This window comes from Chelonia mydas, chromosome 27, assembly GCF_015237465.2.
Source record: "Chelonia mydas isolate rCheMyd1 chromosome 27, rCheMyd1.pri.v2, whole genome shotgun sequence".
Lineage (NCBI taxonomy): Eukaryota > Metazoa > Chordata > Testudines > Cheloniidae > Chelonia > Chelonia mydas.
In genome coordinates, this window is record NC_057860.1 from 7,110,651 (window position 1) to 7,128,992 (window position 18,342).

Genomic DNA, 18,342 nt, shown 5'->3' on the forward strand with positions numbered 1-18,342 from the left:
TCTGGATGGAAGGGCCAGAGAAGGGTGGCTGGAGACAGGGTATGCTGTTGGATTGTCTCTGAGCGAAGAGCAATAAGCAGGCATCTAAGTGGATACAATTTCTTTTTCAGTACAACAACATCCTCTCGGACATGGAGACCACATACAGCATAGCCAAGGTCTGCAAGGGACAGGACAAGTGCTATCCATTGGATCCTGGTAAGATGTAGCAAGGACTCCAGGGAATGGGAGGCGCCCACCATCACCGCCCAGCACCTGAAGTTCTTTGAAGGTGCCCCAGAAATTAAAGCTAGGATCTCCATATGTGTGTGCAGCAAACTGGGAGGAAAGTGTGTGACGGTTCCCAAAAGCCCGGGGAATTCCAATCGTGTCTGATCTCAGCTGCGATGGTTACAACCCAACGGAGCCCAGTATCAAATCTGGTCTAGTATCAGTGTGTTAGCAGACCCTACTTGATTGCTCTGGATGAGTTTCCACTACAGAGCATGTGAAATATAGAGGACTGGTTACATTCATATGGACAATAGAGAAAACTGTGACCAGCAAGGGTTCTCTCAGGAGGGCTTTGGGAGAGGGTGACTTAGAGGGAAAAGCAGAGTTCGAATGATGGCAGGGAGCAGCGGTCCCGTGGGGTGAGTCTAGCGGGGAGCGGGAGACGATCCCGCCAGGTGAGCTCATGGGGACGTTTGCAGTAGAGTCTAGGAGGGGAGCCTGGGAAGGTGAAGGAGGACCGGGCAATGGGAACCGTTCTGTGGTGGCTGGTCTACGGGTAGAAGAGGCTGCGGCTGGGGATGTGGGGTCAGCAGGGAACTCCAGCGGTGCCCAGGTTCTGCGATGTTACGAGGCACAGCAGGGAGTCCATGGTCATTTCCTCTCTTTGTAGACCTCACTGACATCCTAGCCAAGTCGCGGGATTATGACGAGCTCCTCTTCTCCTGGAAGGGCTGGCGGGACGCCTCCGGGAAGGAGATCAAAAGCAAATACAAGAGATACGTGGAGCTGAGCAACAAGGCAGCCAGGCTCAATGGTCAGCTTCCTGCTCTGGAGCTGCCTTCCCAAAGGGAGAGGGCCCACCACTCCCTAACGACACAGCCTGCTCCCGTCCCCCCCCCCACTGCGCTCCCATCCCCACCCCCTGTGCTCGTCCCTCCACACTCCTATCCCTGCCCCCAGTGCACCCCCATCCCTGCCCCACTGTGCTCCTGTCCCCACTCCTATCTCTGCCCCACTGCGCTCCCATCCCGCCCCTCTATAGCCTCCTCTCTGCGCTCCCATGTCTACCCCACTGCGCTCCCATCCCCTCCCCTATCCCTGCCCCACTGCACTCCTGTCCCCACCCCGTGTGCCCATCCCACCACACTCCCCATCCCTGCCCCCAATGCATCCCCATCCCTGCCCCACTCCGCTCCCATCCCCACTGCACTGTGCTCCCGCCCCATCCCCTATCTCCGCCCCACTACACTTCCATCCCCACCCCTCTATAGCCGCCCCACTGCACTCCCGTCCCCACCCCCTGTGCCTGTCCCACCACACCCCCCTCCCTGCCCCACTCTGCTCCCATGTCTACCCCACTGCGCTCCCGTCCCCGCCCCTCTATAGCCGCCCCACTGCGCTCCCATCCCCACCCCACTGCAGAAGATTTATCAGAGGCCTCCAGCTCCCTGCGCCCAACCCTGAGCTCCTTACTCAGACATAATCCTCCTTTTCCTCAGTGCCCAGTTCCCACTGGGATTCAATGGGAACCAGGCCTCGACTTTCCTTAGGCTCCTGGGACAATCTCACTATGGCCCCAGGTGAACGCCTCACAGGGCTTCACGGGCTTGGCTGAAGGGAAGTGGACTAAAAAGCAGCAGCCCCCAGCAAGGTCCTGGGTGTGGCCTGGGGTCTCTGAAAGCCCAGCGTGATGGGAGCTAGATGAGGGAGATGAGGAAGGCCACCTGGAGCCAACCATAATGGCTCAGTCAGCCGCCCTCCGCCCACACTTCCAGCCCCGGAGCGAGGGGGCAGGGCTGTCCCCGGCCCAGGGCTGGTGCAGCCTGTGGAGATCAGCAGCAGGGCACCAATGCGGACATGGCAGGGTGCTCACGATCTCCGCTCTCCTTCTGCATCCGGGCAGGTCACGAGGACAATGGGGCCTTCTGGAGATCCCTCTACGAAACGGCCACCTTCGAAGCGGACCTGGAGCAGCTGTACCAGCAGCTGCAGCCCCTGTACCTCAACCTGCATGCCTACGTGCGCCGCGCCCTCTACAACAAATACGGGCAGGAGCACATCAACCTGAAGGGCCCCATCCCAGCTCACCTGCTTGGTAAGACCCCCCCCGGGGCACGCCCGGGGCCATTGCATCTCTTGGGACATTATTGTCTGGGCGCTGGGATGGCCAGGGGCCATTGATATCTGAGATGGGCCTCCTTCTCCTTTGCCCCCACCCCGGAGACCTAAGACCCCATCCTCCCAGCTGGCTCCAGTGGCCAGTTTTCCGTGGGGCAGTGAATCACCCTGTTAATGTGGGGGTGATGGTGCTAGTGGGTAAGGGCCCATTGGAACGAAAGGGCCCCCGTCCTCTGGAAATCAGGGCCCGTTGTTAGGGACCAGACTTCCCCACAGGCCCGGCGCCCACCGGTGGGGCCCGGCTTTGCAAAGAGCCCAGCACACTGAACGCTGCACCTGACAAAATCGCCCAGAGCTCTCTGCGAAGTCTGGCCCCGGGTACCAAACTCTGGGCATCTAACTGTGGGAACTGTCTGATCTACCGCGAGTCCCAGCGAGCCGGCTGCCAAGGCAGGAGTCCTGCTTTGCTGTCCGCTGCGCCACATACTGGGTGATGTTTTCCCGCCTCTCTGGGCTCTTGGCCCCAAGCTGAAGCTGGGTGTCAAAGCCAGGCCAGCTCCATTTCTGTCTCTCTGGCCCCATCACTGCACTATCTGAGCATCTCACAAGCTTATATGTGAGGGAGGGCAGGGCATGATCCCCATTGTACAGATGGGAAACTGAGGCACAGAGTGGCTAAGGCCCAGATCCTCAAAGGTATGCAAATTCCTAATGTCCATAGAACTCAAGAGAAGGCAGGAGCCTAAGTACCTGTGAGGACCTGAGCCTAAGACACTTGTCCAAGGTCACCCGGGAAGTCTGTGGCAGAACAGAGAATTGAAGCCAGGTCTGCTAAATCCTAGGCTTGCACGCTAACCACTGAACCGTCCTTCCTCTCACTGATGGCAATGGAGTTACACTGGCTTTCGCCAGGTCTCTCAGCCAGGACCTTTTAGTACAGAAAAGGGACTCATGGAGTCATGTGTTATCCCGAGAACCGGGGTGTATTTGAGGACAGGAGGAGGATTTCAGGCTGGGAGGAGGACGGGAGGGGCAGGGAGACTGACTGGCTCCCTTCCCCCCTTTGCAAACCAGGGCTGAGGCTTTCAGAGCCACCCCTGGGATTCCCTTTACAGGCATCCAAAGCCCTTAGGCATCTTTGAAAATAGCCTAAGGGAGTGACGTCCCTTCTGGCTTCAGGACTGGGAGTAACTTTGCTTTGTTCTTTTCTCCCTTTCTCCCCTGCTTCCTGCCCCCGAATCTGCTTGCGGGTCTCTAGGGAATATGTGGGCCCAGTCGTGGTCCAACATTTTTGACTTGGTGATGCCCTACCCTAGTGCCACGAAAGTGGATGCCACCCCGGCCATGCAAAAACAGGTCAGTGCGTTCGAACCCTTTGAGACTCTGCTCTTGGGAACCCCTTCTCCTGTCTAGGTGATGCTGACTTCCCTTCCCCCGGGAAACAGTCCAGGTCTCAGAATAACCAGCCTGAATAACTGGGCCTGATTCTCCTCACACTTATGCAGCTCAGGAACCAGTAGGATACTCTGTTGTAAAATTGGAGAGAATCAAGATAGCACCTTGCAGAGAAATTCAGAGTTCTTCTCCTGGCTCCACCTGGTAACCAGACCAGGTGGGTCCTATTAGCTCCACCCTGGGTTGAAAAGGGGCTGAATCTCCTTTGCCTTGCACCTTGTTCCAGCATTCCCAGCTGTGCTAAGTGGGTGAAAATCGCTCCCAGCTCAGTATGTCAGCACCCCCCCACCCGTGCACCGGTGTAAAATGACTATATAAGGTGCAAAGCAACATAAGCAGGCTCTTGATGTCTGTGAGGCAGATGGAGGTAGGTATAGGCACAGAGGGTCCTGCAGGGACCCGCTAAGCTCAGGAATAAACAGACTGAGGTTTATATTTCGTGTTGCTAATGGCAAGGGGGGGCTGTATGGGCCAGGAAGTCAGTGCTGTGTTAAGCACAAACTGGAGCCACTCCTTAGAGCTGTCCCAGAGCCTCCTGTCACTGGGCACGTCCCAGACTGCAGTCCCCTGCCCCAAGAGATAATCCCTGAAACTTTGACCTAGCGCTGTCTACACTGGGGGTTTGGTCAGCTAAACTATCGCACAGGGGTGGATTTTCACCCCTCTGAGCGATGTAGCTCTGCCGGTTCCCAGTGTGGAACCGCCCTGAGTCCCTCCTTCCTGATGGCCCGAGATTCGGAGGCGAGAAGTGCTGCCGTGTTACTGGCCCTGGCTTCCTGCCATGGACCGTTCCTGCTTCCGGCTCCCATGTGCTCTCTCTGCTGGCTGCACAGGGCTGGACCCCGGAGAGGATGTTTCAAGAGTCGGATAAGTTCTTTACTTCCCTGGGCCTGATCCCCATGCCGCCAGAGTTCTGGGCCAAGTCCATGATTGAGAAGCCAGCCGGCCGGGAGGTCGTGTGCCACGCCTCTGCTTGGGACTTCTACAACCGCAAGGACTTCAGGTGCCTCCGGGGACAGGGCTGGGCAGTGCCCCAGGCTGGCACTTGAACAGAGCAGAGGGGTCTTAGCAGAGCGATAGCCAATCCTGGCAGCTCCCTGCCCCCAGGGACACCCTGCCCACTGCTTTGGTGTCTTGTCTGTTTGCCAATCCTCGAGGCAGGGCAGGCTGTTCCTGCCCCTAGTTGGAGCAGGATTTTGAGCCCTGGCCCAGGGCCGCAGGCAGATTGACTCTGTCAGTGGCTGGGGACAACAACACGGAGCCCCACTCTGCACCGGGGTGTCAGTCCAGCACCACTTCAGGCCCGCATCCCTGCAGGAAGCCTGCTCCAGCCCTGGGACCTGCATGACGGTGGGTACGTCCATCCAGCTAAAACAGCCCACGGCAGGGAGTCTCGGAGCCCAGGTCCAGGGATTAGCGCTGTGGGGCTGAAAATAGCCGTTGAGGCTCCAAGACCTTCCTGCCTTGCCGGGTTTCAGAGCCCAGGCTCCAGCCCAAGCCCCAGTGTCTACATGGCTATTTTTAGCCTGGCAGTGCGAGCCGAAGTCAGTTGACCAGGGCTCTGAGGCTCGCTGCCATGGGGCTTGTTTTGCTGCAGAGGTAGCTGAGGGGAGCTGCAGCTCGCTGTCTGGGTCTCTCTGTCTGGGTGCGTGTCTGTCTGTCTCTCTGTCTGGGTGCATGTCTGTGCTATCTGTCTGGGCGCGTCTGGGTGCATGTCTGTGCTATCTATCTGGGCACATCGGGTATTTCTGTAGCTTCCATCGTAGTCGTTTCTTGCTTGCTTTCTCCCTTTCTCTCCCGCCCCCGTCCCACATTAACCCGTGTGCGTGCTCTCTCTCTCTCTCGCCCCACGTTCCAGGATTAAGCAGTGCACGGTGGTGAACATGGACGACCTGATCACCGTCCACCACGAGATGGGGCACGTCCAGTACTTCTTGCAGTACAAGGACCAACCCATCTCCTTCCGCGACGGGGCCAACCCCGGCTTCCACGAGGCCATCGGCGACGTCATGGCCCTGTCGGTCTCCACGCCCAAGCACCTGCACAGCATCAATCTGCTGGATCGAGTAGAGGACAACAACGGTGAGCTGGCCAGGGCCCGGGGCTCACTCCCCAGAAGTCAGCGAGCCTGGGAGGGGGCTGGGGGCAGGCTGTCAGCTGTTGGTACTGAGGGCTGTTGGCTGCTTATCCAGCTCTCGGCTTAGAACTTTCCAAGGCCCATCAGAGGCTGCTGATGTCGATGGGCTGCTGGCCAGTGGGGGATCTGCTGGGCGCTGGATGCGCTGCCTCGCTGACCTCCCGTCCGCTCCCCGTCCTTTGCAGAGAGTGACATTAACTACCTGATGAGCATTGCCCTGGATAAGATCGCCTTCCTGCCCTTCGGGTACCTGATGGACCAGTGGCGCTGGAAGGTGTTTGACGGGCGCATTCAGGAGGACGAATATAACCAGCAGTGGTGGAACCTCAGGTCAGTCGGAGGGGCCGGCCTGGCACCGGGGACGCATCCGACTGCACCCCTGGGCAGCAAAGGGCTCCGAGCAGTTCTCTGCCGCGTGAGGCCCAGTCTGGGGAATCTACCCATCTCATTCCCATGTAGGATGCTCGCCTGGCAGTCCTGTCAGGTTCCACAGCTTCTCCCCTCCCCGACCTTGACGAGGTCTCTGCTCTCACCAGTCCCTCTCTTGCTGTGTGCCCCGTCCCCTGCTCACACGCAGTCTCCCTCCCGTCTTGTGGAGCTGTGCTGGCTGGAGGTCCCTAACCGCTGCTTTCTCCTCACCCTACCGTGCAGGTTGAAGTACCAGGGGTTGTGCCCGCCTGTGCCCAGGTCGGAGGATGACTTTGATCCTGGTGCGAAGTTTCACATCCCGGCCAACGTTCCCTATGTCAGGTACGCAGGCGTGCCTCCCTGACTGACTCCCTTCGCCTTTGCTTGGCAACGAGCCCGGCTCAGCCCGTAGCCACTCATCTGATCTGGGCGGAAGGGCTGCAGCGAGAGGGGGGACTGACGGGGTGGGCAGTGGATGGGCATGGATGATCCGGTCTGTCGATACCAGACCCATCTAGCAATGACAAGAACTGCAGCCTGGGGGTTACCTGTCTGTCAGCCACATGCACAGGGAGCCAGGGTGTCTTCGGGAGCAGGGCCGGACGTGGTCACGGCTTGGGGGCGAGCCCAAGTGTTGTGGGAAGCAGTGGTGATGTTAGCAGTGTTGTCATTCATGTTGGAGCTAAACTGCCGTCCTGAGGTCTTTGAATGATTCAAGGGCTTTTTGTCAGCCTGGGGAGGCTAACCCCAATGTTCTGGGCCACTCCCAACTGTAGCCATTACACTCCTGGGCCCTAAACTCCCCCTGAGGTCGATTGGGAATACAGTGGCACCTAGGACTATTGACATCTGTATGTCCAAACAAGCACTTGAATATAGCCCCATGTGGGTGACCACCTGTTCCTGACTGGGCAGGACAGTCCCGAATGCACATTTCAAGTCCCGGTTCTAGGCTGGATGACTCCAGGACAGCATTTGTCCTGGATTCCCCGGGGCACTGCTCTGTGCCTGCCCGAGGCTTGGGTGGTGCCAGCCTCTTTCTGGTGGGATGGGGGGGCTGAGGTGGGCTTAAGTCCCCCACTTGCCCTGAGGCACCCCCTGCTTCTCCTCTTCTCCCCCCCCACCCCGCGAAGCCCTGGCCCTGGCCGGGCTGGAAGCCGGAGCTGGGCAGTAGGAAGAGCCACACAGGGAGCCTGGGCTGCTGTGAGGAGCCCCAGACTCTCCATCTGCCCTGGGAGGCATGCCCTGGGAAGTGGGGACAAGGGGCAGGGGCTGCTCTCAGGCACCTCAGCCCCACACCCAGGGCTGGTGGAGGGTCCGGGGCTCCCCACAGCCGCCTGGCTTCCCTGGACACCTCTTGCCACTACCCAGCTCCGGCTTCCAGCCTGGCCAGGGCGTGGAGCCTCTGGGAGAAGAGGAGCATGGGGCAGGGCCATGGAGTGGGGCAGGGATCCTGCATGTGTCCTGTTTTTGCATTTTGAATCTGTATAGCATGCTGTATAGCACAGTGCAGGGCTGGCTCTGAGGCCTGCTGCTCCACGGACTCTCAGACAAAGCACTTGCGTGTCCAGGTTCCACCTGGCCTGGAAATATTTGATGTGGCCTGACGAGGCCCCAGAGTTGTTGGCCAGCCCTGCTCACGTTCCCGCCAATCCCCCAATCCAGGTACTTTGTCAGTTTTGTGATCCAGTTCCAGTTCCACCAAGCCCTCTGCAAAGCCGCCGGTGACACAGGGCCCCTGCACAAGTGTGACATCTACCAGTCCAAGGAAGCCGGAACCCTGCTGGCGTGAGTATAGCAGCCGGGGGAGACCCAGGGGGTCCTCCAGAGCCTGCGTGCCAGGAGTGAGAATGCCAGGAGGCCAGCACGGAGCCTGCCCTCTTGGACGTCTCCTGATGGCCTTTTCTGATTCCCGAGCCCCAGTTTTAAATCTCTCCTTTAACCCCGGGGACATTCGCCTGTGTGATGGGAGAGAATGTGTAGGGCAAGTGACTGAGGGCCAGGACTCCTGGGTTCTATTCCCAGCTCCCCAGCTGACTCAACAGGAAAGTCACTTAAGCCTCCTGTTCTCCAGCTGCAGCCCCAGCAGCTTCCCAGAGCACTGCAGTAGTGACTTTGCCAGGTGCTTTGAGATCCTTGTGCCGCACGAGGAGAAAGGCTTACAGCCAAGAGGTGGACATGCTGGTCTCCAGTACCTCTGCGTTCTCCTCCGCCCCACCCTGCCGGTGACGTGGTTGGCTCTAAGGCCCCTATGGAGTCCTGGGTGGCTCCAGGTACAAATGCTGGGCTCTGCGCCCTTCCCGGCAAGGTGATGAAGTCAGGAGGAGCAGCTGAATCCCTCCGGTTATCTCCGTGGATGCATCTGAGCCAGTCAGGAGCAGCCGCTATTTGAAAGGGGTTGGCCGCATTTGTGGGAACGGACTCATCTTCTGCTAGGGCAGAGGTTGCCAAACTGTGGGGCACGCCCTCCGGGGGGGTGGGGGTTGAGAAATCTTCCAGGGGGTGCGGTAGGGCCTGGGCCAGCCCCCGTGGGGAGGGCAGGGAGGGAGCGCCACTCAGCCCCGCTCTGTACCCAGTTCCGCTCGGCCCCCAGCTTCCGGCCTTGACCGCAGCTCCGCTTCCAGCCCGGGGTCCCGACCATGGCTTGGCACCTGGCTGCAGCTTGGCCCCCAACTCCCAGCCCCCGGCTCCCAGCCCAGCTTCCGACTGCAGCTCCGCTCCCAGCCCTGGCCTGGCTCCCAACCGCAGCTCCCGGGGGGTGGGGGTGGGGGGCGTGGATAGATTCCATTACTGGTAAGGGGGTGCCTGACAGAAAAAGTTTGGGGACCACTGCACCAGGGAGGTATGGTGCAATGTCAGAGGCCACCACTAGGTGGCACCTTGGTTTCTGCAAGGATTAAGTCTGGTTTTAAGGAAGAGCCCCCCCCCCCCCCCCGCCCCCGCCCCCGTCCCGCCCCCCAGGAAGAGCAATACCAGACGTAACCCTTTCACTGCTGTATAGATCTGCAGCGGGACTGCTGTACGCCAGAGCAGCGGGTCTTCATCTGAGCTACGGTGCCCTGTGCCTGCCCAGCCCAGTCCGGCCGGTTGAACGGCCTCCCTCTCCAGTGCATCTGCCTCCTGGCTCGCGCCCCGTTAAAGCCCCCGGCTGAGCCTCAGCTCTCGGCGTTAGTAACGGCTTGGCCTTGCCTGCGTGCGATTGTCGCCCCCTAGAGGAGGCCTTTGGCACAACCCCCAGGGGCTGCCTAAGGGTCCGGCTGCACAGCTGTGCGGTGACGCCCCTGAGCTGGCTTGGAGACGGACAGCACGGCCACAGCACAGGTCCCAGGGAACGTACTCGGGGGGCTTCGCTGCTTTTGGTACCCATGCGAGCTAGCTCAGAGCTAGCCGGGGTGTGCCTCCATGTGCTGCAGTCACCCCCCCCCCCCCGACCGCCGCGTCGCCAGCCCCTCAGGGGGACGGGGACGGGGCGGGAGGCCGGGGCTGTTTGCAAGTGCAGCTTGGGCACCCGTGTCTGCCGCAGCAGCGCCTGGAGCAGCTCGCTCTCGTCTGCAGGAACGCCATGAAGCTGGGCTACAGCAAGCCCTGGCCGGAGGCCATGCAGCTCATCACGGGGCAGCCCACCATGTCGGCTGATGCCCTGATGACCTACTTCAAGCCGCTGACGGACTGGCTGATCCAGGAGAACACCAAGAACGGGGAGACCCTGGGCTGGCCCGAGTACAACTGGACGCCGTACGCGGGTACTTCCACCGGGGGGTGTGAGAGAGTTCTGCCCCGCTGGAAACGCGGCGCATGATGTGGGAAGCTTGGCTTGGCGCTCTGACTCCCACCAGCACCATTGTTCCCAGCCGGCCCCACTTGCTGGCAGGCTCTGGGGAGAGACCACGGAGTGAACGCGTCACTGAGCCGGCATTTCTCCCTCTTCCCCCCCCCCCACCCCGCCCCGTGTGCAAGGGGGAGGGGCTGCAGGGCTGGGGGAGGAGCTTGTCCTGCTGCTCTGTGGGATTCAGTCCCCAGGGCTGTCAATCATCGCTGGCATGATGTTCACACCCGAGGACCAGGTCCATTTGTGGGTGGGGCTGGAAGGGATCTAAATGAGGCTGCTCTGTTTGGGAAGAGGGGGCCTGGAAACAGGGGTGAAAGCAATTTAAAGGACTTACCGATACACTGGAGTCCTGAGCAGGGGTGGGGCCTCAACTGGAATGGGGCGGGGCCTTTAAATCCCCGGGCCCTTTAAATTGAGATTGAAAGGGCCCGGGGCTCCGGCTGCGGTAGCAGCAGCTGGGAGCCCCAGGCCCTTTAAATAGCTGGCCTGGGGAAGCTGCCCCCTGCCGGTATGGTCGGCTGTGTACCAGCTCTGGCCAGTACGCTGTACCGTCTTACTTTCACCTCTGCCTGGAAATGTCCGTTAGACTGGAGTGGGGGAGTGCATGCAGCTTGCTGTCAGTCACACCCTGCACAATGCATCACAAGGTGCTTAGCTCTGTCGCTGCCAAGACAGCCTGGTGCTTAGGCTCCTTTGCTGGTAGACCCGGCCCTGGCAAACCGGCAGCAACAGATGCTTCCCCACGAGCCAGGGGCTTGTTTGCAAACACTCGCTGCCTGCACTGGGCAAGCTTGGTTAAGGACCCACCCGCAACTCGGAGGCAATTATCTGCCGAGAATCCCCTGGGGCTACATGGCTCCACTTGCGCAGAGGAATGGGGCCTTCGGCAGATCTGCCCGTTTGGCGCGCACCCACCCAGCAAATCGCTGCAACCCCCCCGTTTTCTTCTTGCTTCTCAATCAGGTCAAGCACAGTCTAGTGCCAGAGTCAGTTTCCTGGGAATGTCACTGGATAGGAACCAAGCCGCCGCAGGACAGTGGGTCCTGCTTGTCCTCGGACTGCTCCTCTTGATTGCCACTGTTGTCCTGGGAGTCAAATTCTGCTCCTCAAGGAGAAGGGCCCAGAAATCCAGCTCGGAAATGGAACTGAAATAAGGTTGAACCTCACTCCTTTCCTTTGCCATGTGTGCCCACGTGGGCCTAATGTGTGTGCGTGCAAGGTGTGTGTGCATGGATGGGCTGTGTGGGTGTGTGCAAGGTGTGTGTGCACACAAAAGCCTATGTGTGTATGCATGAATGTATGCACATATGGGCCGTGTGTGTGTGTGTGCACATATGGGCCGTGTGTGTGTCAGCCTCATGTGGCGCTGAGGCAGGAGTGCAATCAGATGCATAGGACTCTTCCTTCCAATCAGGTCAAAACTTTTTGACTATGCAAGAGCCAAAGCAGAAGATAATTATTTATTTGTCAATGTTTGGATTCCCGGAAAAAAGAATCCCAAGACGAGGAGTGGGATCGTGTGGTTTGTTTCTTATACACCCTGGGGCTCATTGGCCAGTTGGAATCAAAGTTGCATTGATGAATTCCTTAGTGATTGGAAATGGTTTTATTAATTAAGCAGGGGGTTAGGTTTGAATCCCATCCAGAGTGCCTGGAAGTCATTTTTGCAGCTCCGCTGTGCGGTTGGGAACACCAAAAGGGCTCATGTTAGCAGTGGGAAGCGTTTTGCGGGAAAGGGGCTGTTTGGTTCCCAACAGAATCCCTCCCTCGGGCGTTCCCACCCACCAGGCTGTTTACATGCATGGATGAAAAATAAAGTGTCATGTTTTCCCCCGGTAAAATGTGTTTGTCTGTTTCTTCAGGAAGCGGCAAGGAGCAGCCTTCTGTTACACTCACAGCATGTGCAGATACAGATAATAACATAAATCCTCTTCCTGGAAGGTTGCAAAGTAACACAGCTTTATTTCTTAGAATCCAGAACCCTAACACACAACAACCAAAACCAGAGTGAGACAAAGCAGGCTGCTCCCTAAAGCAGAGAGGCACAATTTACCCTACTTTACTCTGGGCTGGCTTGCTGCAAGCTGCTTCTGATCACACGCTTCCCTACAGAGCCCCCTAGCCTGTGAGTGGGACCAGGAAACCCCTGAGCACTGTAAGCAAGTGATAGCTTAGAATTTTAATACAGCTTTCCATACACAACACCCTCTATCTCTAGATGCTCCAGGGCCAAAAAGATGGTTAGAAAAGTGAGGAATGAGGAAACAAAGTCAACCTCCCCTTCCCCACCAAACAATCCCCTTTTCCCTGAGGACCAAGCTCACCTCTGGGAGATGCCACATCAAACCTTCCCTCTGATGATTTTTTTTGCTGACACACTGCCTCAGAAATGAAAGATTTCTGCATTTTGGCATGGATGCATTTAGCATCATGCTTGAGCATGTGCTTAATTTTACATGAGTAGTTCCCACTGAAGTCAGTGGGACACCGTGTGCGTAAAGTGAAGCATGCGCCTTTGTGCTTTGCTGAATTGGAGCCTTGGATTCTTGCTTGCTTGTGATCTAGAGCTGTGCCTTCAGACTGTGTAGCTCCTCCCAAGCATACACGTGTGTCCGACTGTGCACAGAAACCCCTGGGGACTACACCGGCACACGCCCAATTCCGTTGTCTGAGAGCAACACCTGGGAAATTCCAGAAACAAAACAAAACGCTTTGTTTGAAAAGCGTGTTTCGGTTGCTAAGTGGCATGAGAAGGGCTGGCTAGATGAACAGCAGCATAACCTGGGCGTATGGCCCCAGAATCTGCTTCACGCTGCTTATTGGGAATTTATAAACCATTGTCAATTTCCCATGGCGCTTTACAGGGCCTAGAAAAGACCTGGGCCTGATTCCTCCCCTCACCCCCACAGCGTTGCCCCTTGGGAGTGTGTGCAGAAGGCTTCCATCAAATTTAAATGAGGGAAAATTTCTTCTTTGCTAGTGTTCTGCTTACACAGCATGAATAGGGCCCCGTTCCCGTGGCCCTGGGCAGTCATTTACTCCAGGGCAAGAACGGGTGGCCAACTCTAGCAGTCAAGGAGTCCTTACACCCATTCTGTGCTGATGTCAGTGACCCCACAAGTTATTAGGCAGCTGTGTATCAGGCCTGTTGAACCTGCCCGGAAGAGGCCAATCCAGCATGATCAACCTAGCAGTGATGTTTCAAGGAGCCCATTTGACTTCCGTCACCTCTGAGACACTGGCTAGATAGACGTGGACTTGCTCCCGTAGGGGGAACTTAGCACCTCCGCTGCTATTAGGTACAAGCTGATCAGGAAATGGGATTTCCAGTCTGTGGGAAATTCTGACCGTTTGAAATTTGGTTTTATTCTGAATTTGAATGAGAGGTAGAAATTTCCGACTTGTTTTGTACTTTCCAGTCTGTGGGAAATTTTGACGCTTTGTTTTGATTTGGCACAAAAACAAAGGTCAGACTGTCGGTATTTCCCGCAGACTAGAAATGCCAAAAAAAGTCCGTTTGGAACCACTGCAGCGTTTCATTTTGATAATGTCGGAACATTACAATATAGTATAAAGCGTTGACTCTATGGAGGGCTTCTGTTTGGGGGGGGGTATTTTGTGGGGGTTATTTTTAGCAATTTTTGAGTTTTATGTAGATTTCCAAGAATGGAGGGGTGGGTTGGGAATTTCTCGCTTTCTGTTGTAATCATTAATCTCTTTGTACTGTTCCCTGGAGTGCATTAATGTAATTCTGTTTCAAACAGTGCTGCGTTAAAGCTCAGTAAGGAAACTTCAGGGTCTACACAGACCAATGAAAGCACCTGAGTGTGCTTTAGAAATCACAACCCCGTAGTGCGCACCGCTGCTCAGTGCAGACAAGCCCTTAGATCGGGGTGGCCAACCTGAGCCGGAGAAGGAGCCAGAATTTACCAGTGTACATTGCCAAAGAGCCACAGTGATACGTCAGCAGCCCCCCATCAGCTCCTCCACCTCCCGCCCACCGGCAGCCCCGCCAATCAGCTGTTTTGTGGTGTGCAGGAGGCTCATAGAGGGAGGGGGAGGAGGGCAGGCTCGGGGAGGGGGCAGGAAGGGGTGGAGTGGGGACAGGGCCTGTGGCAGAGCCAGGGGTTGAGCAGTGAGCACCCCCTGGCACATGGGAAAGTTGGCACCTGTAGCTCCAGCCCTGGAGAGGGTGCCTGTACCAGGAGCCACATGTGAGCCACCCCTGCCTTAGATGTAAGTAACCGTTTCTGGTGCTTAGAATCACAGAATCTCAGGGTTGGAAGGGACCTCAGGAGGTCATCTAGTCCCACCCCCTGCTCAAAGCAGGACCAACCCCCCAATGTTTGCCCCAGATCCCTAAAGGGCCCCCTCAAGGATTGAGCTCACAACGCTGGGTTTAGCAGGCCAGTGCTCAAACCACTGAGCTATCCCTCCCCCCAATAAACACTGATTTCTTTTTATTTTATTTTAGTTGTATCAGGAGTGTTTTATTGGTGTTTACTGGTTAAAATCTAATATCAGAAGCCCTAAGTATATATAATATTCAATGCATAATATAATAATCCAGTGGTTTTCAACGTTTTTCATTTGCAGACTCTTTAAAAATTTCCAATGGAGGTTTCCCGGGAAATCTTAGACATATTCTGCAGACCCCCAAGGGCCTTGTGGAGCACAGATTGAAAGCTGCTGTTCTATGGTAACAACCACCTTTTGGGGCCCCCTTAGACATAGTCTGCAGACCCCCAAGGACCACAGGCTGAAGACCACTGTAATAATATATAATGTTGATTTGACTGACATTTCCTTCAGAAAAGTGTCCGAACGGATCGCTGTAATTTTCTTGTCTTGATAAGGAAACAGGTTTCCTTGCTTTGTTTGGTTTTGAATCATCCAGATAGACTATATACAAGTCAAAACCAAATAAAGCAAGGAAACATTTCCTTATCAAGACAACAAAATCACCGCTATCCGTTTGGACACTTTTCTGAAGAAAATGTCAGAGAAATTGCTACATTCTTGCACGATGGTTCAACATCAACTCACCGGTGCTGGCCGATGGAAGTCTGCTCTGTCAGAAATGATCTGACCAGCTCTAATTATGGGGGGATGGGCTGCAGTGGGGGCCTTGGGCTCATTAGTCAGATGAAGCCAGTGGAAAATTCCGCTTGCCAGGGGCAGACTGGGGGGAGCTGAGTGGGGGAGTGGTACCCCGGTTGGCTGCTCAGTGCCCTGTGCTCAGCCATGTGGTTATGTAAGAGCAGGGAGGGCACTGGAGTCGCATGCCTCCTGATCTCCTCTCCCCCCTCCGCTTCCCCCCCCGCCCTTTCTTCTCCTTCGTCTGTAAACAAGACCAGTATTTACTCTGTGGTGATTAGGTACAAAACTAATCCCAGGCCAGGGATTTATTGCAGCCTTAAACAGCCAAGACCTCAAACAGCCCCCAGTGCCAGTGGATGGAGAGCTGAGCGTTCCCACCCCATCTTCCTTCCCAGGATCTCCAACACCTTCCAGATGGGGAAACTGAGGCACAGACATGCAGTAACTCACCCACAGCAAGTCTGTGGCAGAGTCGGGAATAGAACCGAGGAATCCTGCCTCTCTGCCAGACACAGCGCTATACACCACATACTTTATGTAACAGTGGTAGGATGTGGGCGGACTGTCTGACAAGGGGCTTTTATCATACACTGCACGGCACTCTGCCCACGGACGCACTCCACTGAAACGACTTCCGACATCCCAACCACACTGCCACCAGAAATGTTCCCCCCCCAGCCCCCCAGGCGAAGTGCAGGATGGACGTCATTTCACCTTAGGCAGGGGACAAGTTTAAGGGCTGGAACCCTCAAGTGCTAGACGTGTTTGCTTCCTCCTGTTGTGGACTTTGGAATTTCCCCATCCCAACAGGTGCAGCATTTGTTGGTAGCCTGGGTAGTTCGTGAGATCTCAGACCTGAAACGCGGATTTACAGGGAACTGAGTTTTGATCGTTTATTTTCCAGATGTTCAAGTTGGATTTATTATTTTCCCCCTTCTGAGGCCTGAGCAGGTGGAATCCTGGCACCCAGACAGTCTGGCTTTTCCGGCAGAGGGCTGCAAACGCTTAGCTCTCTCTGATAGGTTCTGGTAAAACATGTGGCATTAGCCAAAGCAAAGAGCAACCAGTTGTATGGAAATCGAAACATGAATAAGTGCCCCTTGCTCCCCTTCTAGGAGGATTTCTTTCTTCTCTTTCTTACAAAAATAGGAAAACCAAAGGAAAAACTGTTACAATGGGATGTCACAGTGAGATCTACAGCTCTAAACAGCTTGCTGGGTGACTGTAGCTGGGTATAAAAGGATTGGCCTTCATTAGGGTTCAGAGTTAACAACCCAAATTGTGTTGGGGCAGGTCCCTGCATTGGCCAAGAAGGGGTTAAAGAGTGCCTCTGATTACATTTAGACCCAGCCTGCCGCACCTGTGAGGCTTGTCAAGCCTGGGGAGGGCGGCCCTTTAAAAGGGAGGATCCCAGCTCAGCGAGAGGCAGCACTCTGAAGCAAGCAGGATTGGAACACAGGGCTTCCCCATTCTCCTACTTACTGGGGAGAGCGCTTTGGCCTCAGAAGCCCTGTCAGTAAGGGGAGTGGCTGGCTTTGGAGCCCTGGAAGCCCGGTTATTTGGATGCTCGGGGGTAGGCGTCTGGCTCTCCTCCCAGGGGCTGCTTCTTCCTCACACTCGGTGGGCCTGCAGGGACCCTGCCTCTTGTGGGCTGTAGAAGTATTTTGCTCTTTTTTTTTTATTATTCATTGGGACTACTGTGAATGCCTGGAAGGGGGCAAACTCCCTAAGAGACACAGCTGGAAGGCTGTGCCCTGGCCTCTGAAACCCATCTAAGGTAACGCTGCTGTCTAGAGGAGGAGGACTGGGATGAGAGACCTGCCCATCCTTGCCACAAGGAGGCACTAGAGAAGCGGGATGAGGCTTATAGGTGTTTGATTTTATTGGTTAGTGTTGGGGAAACATCAATCTCACTGTACAGGCACAAACAGGTGGAAAAATATTTCCACTGACCGTCAAAATTCACAGCAAGGCAAAGTAAGAGAACTGCTGCTTGAGAATCCATTAGTTTGAGCTAAGGATGTTTACGCTGTATTTTAACATGTGATGTCAACAACTTGTATTTTAACAGCTATAAAGCTTTAACTCTTTGACTCTCAACCTTTACTGTCATTATATTGTTAATGCCTTGTGCCCTCCCCCCCCATAATTTCCTGCAACTGTGAAAATTTAAGTAGATAAAAGTTGAAAGTGGGGGGGAGCTTTAAAAAATGAAGGAATAGAACCCATCACACCGATGAAACCAGCCAGGGCAGCTGGCACTGCTCACAGCTGCAGCCTTGAGCAGATGTCACTGCAACAGTTACACGCCAGTCACATGCTGAAGGTTTTATGTGCAAGGGGAGGGAGGGCTAGCTCTGCTTCGTGAAAGCTTCGAAGCCGAGGCACAAGATGCAGCCAGATATTGGTGTTCCTAGATGCTGTGCACCAGCCCAGTTTGACCTGTGGTTTTCGGAGACTTAATCCCTGCCAGGTCTTTCTGTACAATCCCTGCTGCCCCTTTCTCTGCAACCAAGGGGCACTAGACAATGTTAATTTTTTTTTAAGGGAAAGCTCAGTTTCTGCCATAATCACAGGACTCCAGGAGCTGGGATTTTAAGAGGACCACCAAATACCACACGACTTGTAATAAAATCATGAGAGCTGGCACGGTTGCAGAGTGGGCTGTGTGGTCTTGTTCTGTCCTTCCACTGTAATTAGCTTGTGAGCAGGTTTCTTGCTGAATGGCCAACCCCAAGCGTTACAAGATTGGCTTAAAAATCATGAATTTAAGAATAAATTGTGGGTTCTTTTTATTTGCTTTCTGGCCGTTAAGCACTTGGGTCACATTTGTGAGCTTTTTCTTAGCAACCACAGGGGCTAGAATCTTCCTCTTTTCTGCTGAGATTCTCATGAAATCATGGGACTCCGGGAACTGCAGCTTTATGGAAAACACCAAATACAGCAAGATTCACAATGAAATCACAAGAGTTGGCAACTGGGGGAGGTGGATTTTGGGGAGGGGGGACAAAAAAAGTGTTGTGAATTTGCGTTTGGTTTGACATGAACAATTCAGTGAAACCCTCTGCTTCTTCCCCCATGT

General features: G+C 55.5%; 1 protein-coding gene across 2 annotated transcripts in view; it reads left to right on the forward strand.

The window, feature by feature from the left end:
• The window catches only part of ACE (angiotensin I converting enzyme), a 61,488-nt gene extending 43,555 nt beyond the window's left edge, over nt 1–17,933 (forward strand). Inside the window, exons 15-27 of one of the 2 annotated variants that reach the window (XR_006287650.1) lie at nt 111–198; nt 884–1,027; nt 2,117–2,308; nt 3,590–3,687; nt 4,620–4,789; nt 5,645–5,868; nt 6,109–6,253; nt 6,575–6,673; nt 7,997–8,119; nt 9,887–10,074; nt 11,124–11,428; nt 13,892–13,895; nt 17,921–17,933. Coding sequence is in view for 1 of the 2 variants with exons in the window: in XM_043536723.1 (XP_043392658.1) it covers nt 111–198; nt 884–1,027; nt 2,117–2,308; nt 3,590–3,687; nt 4,620–4,789; nt 5,645–5,868; nt 6,109–6,253; nt 6,575–6,673; nt 7,997–8,119; nt 9,887–10,074; nt 11,124–11,314 (1,662 nt within the window). In the remaining variant the exon portion in view is untranslated. Of the gene's footprint in view, nt 1–110; nt 199–883; nt 1,028–2,116; nt 2,309–3,589; nt 3,688–4,619; nt 4,790–5,644; nt 5,869–6,108; nt 6,254–6,574; nt 6,674–7,996; nt 8,120–9,886; nt 10,075–11,123; nt 12,002–13,891; nt 13,896–17,920 lie in introns of those variants that run through there. The other variant, XM_043536723.1, reaches the window with a different exon arrangement.
• The last annotated feature ends 409 nt before the right edge of the window (nt 17,934–18,342 follow it).